General features: G+C 49.3%; 1 protein-coding gene across 1 annotated transcript in view; it reads right to left on the bottom strand.

The window, feature by feature from the left end:
- Positions 1-2,155, bottom strand: part of LOC119365961 (protein HEAT INTOLERANT 4-like) — a 6,119-nt gene extending 3,964 nt beyond the window's left edge. Inside the window, exons 1-5 of the mRNA XM_037631613.1 lie at positions 1,821-2,155; positions 1,075-1,113; positions 917-970; positions 768-831; positions 542-600 (exon numbers count right to left, since the gene is read on the bottom strand). Coding sequence (XP_037487510.1) covers positions 542-600; positions 768-831; positions 917-970; positions 1,075-1,113; positions 1,821-1,973 — 369 coding nt within the window. The 5' untranslated portion in view covers positions 1,974-2,155. The remainder of the gene's footprint in view (positions 1-541; positions 601-767; positions 832-916; positions 971-1,074; positions 1,114-1,820) is intronic.
- Positions 2,156-3,202: the final 1,047 nt, after the last annotated feature.

Genomic DNA, 3,202 nt, shown 5'->3' with positions numbered 1-3,202 from the left:
AGGGAACCCCAGGCAAAATAGTCATACTTCAGACTGACATAACAAAGGTAGATGGTGTCCTTAGCAGAATCCAGACCAGCGGGAGTTTTATGCGCATGAGTTAGCACAACTAGGGAAGTAAGATAAGATAAATATAAGCAAGACTAAAAAAATATTCACCAGAATAGCAGATCATGATCTCAGACACCTCGTTAACATTAATGGGATAGATTAGTGGAGCAAGCCATTTAATAGGATAGATTAGTGGAGCAAGCTATTTAATCATTGTCTACTGATGAAAGTCATGTGATTATTAACCGAGTGCACTTGGTCTTTTTTATCTTCATGTACAAACAAGCAAGGGCCATTACTGATTACATGCAAGATAACATACGTTCTATGTAATGCAAATAATATGGCTAGCAAAATCATGAGAAAACATGCAACTGAGAAAGAATTTAAAAAATGCGTCTTTCTATCAATCCACTCGAGAACATAAAATAGAATACCAAAGAAAATGAAGAGATAAATTCTCAGGTAAAAGGAATGGATGGAAACTTACCACAACTACAACTGGAATAAGCACTATCTTCGATTCACCGCCAACATTCAACAGTTGAGCTGCATAGCAACAGAAATAAACCCATTAGACAAATTATATAAAACCATGTAATCCACAGGGATGCTCAGGGAATTTTTCAGTATTAATAAACTGCTGCCAAATAGCTCTAAAGGATAATATAGAACTACATAGACCGTCAGCCAGCCAGTGCTAAAATACTACTTACGCTCAGTGCTGCCAAATACATAGACCGTCTTCCCATACAGTTTCCCCCCTTCTTCTAGAGCTTTCTGTTCACCAACAATAAAGAATGTGTTACAATGCAAGGAAACATCATATTTAAGGGGAAATTTGAAGATTATATATTCATCATACCTCTAAATTTTCAAAGTTCCAGTTGAACTCTTTAATCTTATCAATATTCTCCCACTGCAGATGAAACCAGCATTAAAAGTAAGGCCAAATGTGTATGACAGGGAAGTATTATGCATGTTTGCATGTGATTGAAAACAAGAACATGAATGCGCACAAACCTCTGTCCCTATAGGAAAAGCCGACAGCCAAAGATCCTCCTGAAGATAGTAATAGAACGTCAGGCAATATGCAGAAAACGAAATACAAACAAGGGCACAAAGCATACGCCCTTCCTTCAAGTGAAGCATCTAATGAGTTCAGCCAAAAGAGCTAACTCATAGCACAACTTGAACGGAATGGCCACATCACAGTTAAAGCTAGGGGGGTTGCATTGGAAAATCTGACTATCATTAAGCAGGGGAAACGTTCTTTTTAGTAATTTGCACTTTGAATCTGGGTGAGACATGCGTAGGAGACAACCATTATGCTAATTGTCTGCACTTATGCTATTATTAGGGACAGGAAAACATCCTGTAAACAACCATCTCGTAGACGAGAGCACCTGAGCATACGACGATTTGCTACCGCTGCCAGCGGGTCAACTTCAGTGCAATGCACGGCGCGGCATTCCAGGAGAAAACAGAATCACAATCAAATTGACAAGTACCTCACTCTAACCAAATCTAGATATTTCAGCAGAAGGGAACAGCAACACTATCAACCAGATCGCCATCCCCTTCCCCTGATTCGACGAGCGTAAAGCTCGCGGCGGCAGCAAAGAGCAACGGCACGGACACGGACGCGCGCTAAGCCGTAGCAGCAGGGCCAATCAAGCCCGCCGCCGGCCGCCTATGCAGGGACCTAGCGAACCCGAAGCACGCAATCGAGGGCAGAGGGCAGGAAACCGTCGGGAAAGCGTCCTCACCAGATTCCTCGGCTCGTGGACGTACTCCGGCTCCGGCTTGGGCTTGGGGGGCGTCTTGGTGCGCTTCGGCCGGCCCCCGTTCGCCGCCGCCGCCTCCGCCTGGCTGTCGCCGCCCGCCGCGGCCGCGCGCTTCCTGCCTTTGGCGCGCGCCATGCTTCTCTCTCTCGATCTCTCGATGTGGATTGCTAGGGTTAGGGTTTGGTCTCGATTGGGATTTGGGGATTTGGGGATTTGTATTTATGCGCCGGGAAGGAGTGGGAGTGGGACTCGATTTGGGGGAACGGCGCGTGAAATCGACGCGGACGCAAATTTGAAGCGTGGAACCGACGGGGGAAGCGGAGGGGAGGGGGGAGAAGGGGGGTGGCGGCGCTGGCCTCCGTGGCGTGGGGTGCGCGATGGGCTTCTGAGCCGTCGGATCTGACGAGGGCGGCCCTGGCCCGTCAGATTCAGCGTGGGGGCCGAAGGTGGTCCGGATTGCGCCAGTGGGTGCCCTCGCGTGGAAACTATGCGACCTTTTTTTATCGGCGGTGGGTGTGCGCTGTCTGTTGGAGAAGCCAGATTCAAAATTAGTGACCATGACATGTGGGACCAGGACCACGCGGCCAGATTCAAACAGAGGGGCGTGCGGTGTTTTTTAGTCTCCGTGACGTCGTCCTTTGGCCCACGGTTTCCAGGCGGCCAGATCGGCCCACGGTTTGGGACGTGGACGCCGCATGGGCTCCTCAGCCTTGTTGTGCGGTATTTGTGTCTCAAACAAAATGTTGTGCGGTATTTTGTCACTCCGGTCCCTTACTTTGCACTGTTTTGCTTTGTTAAGGAAATGGCTTTTTTCCATGAGCATGTCTCGATGTACCATATTTTCAGAGAGCATCTACAGTCGGATATGTCAAATATGACCCCTCAAACGCCCGCGGACGCGCCGGTAGTGACCGGACACGCCTCAAATTTCACGAGTTGTATCCGGACATCTCATACTAGATTCTTAAATCCATATACGAATACATGCAAACTAAATAAACATACGTACTACGTCGATCACCTATCTACTCGTCATCGGAGATGTCGACAATCTCCGTGCCCGGCTTCGGCAGCATGGGCGGCAGCTGCAGCTCCGGCCTCCTCCATCTCTATCTCCACGTTGAGTTCGGCGAAGAGCGCGTCGGACGCCGCCTGCTCCTGCCGGAGGAACGCCCGGTTGGCCTCGACATAGGCCTCATATTGGATGGACTCCAGGATGGCCTGCTGCTCCGCCATCTCCTTCGATTGGGCGCCTGCTCCATGTTGAAGCCCGACAACTCCTGCTCCAGCAGCTCCGGCTCCGACTGCTCCGCCTCCATCGGAGCCAGCTTCTCTCCCTCCTATTCCGACGACTGCTCCTTCTC

The sequence above is a fragment of the Triticum dicoccoides genome, chromosome 2B (genome assembly GCF_002162155.2).
Source record: "Triticum dicoccoides isolate Atlit2015 ecotype Zavitan chromosome 2B, WEW_v2.0, whole genome shotgun sequence".
In the NCBI taxonomy this organism is placed as follows: Eukaryota; Viridiplantae; Streptophyta; class Magnoliopsida; order Poales; family Poaceae; genus Triticum; species Triticum dicoccoides.
This window is presented reverse-complemented; position numbering and strand designations above follow the sequence as displayed.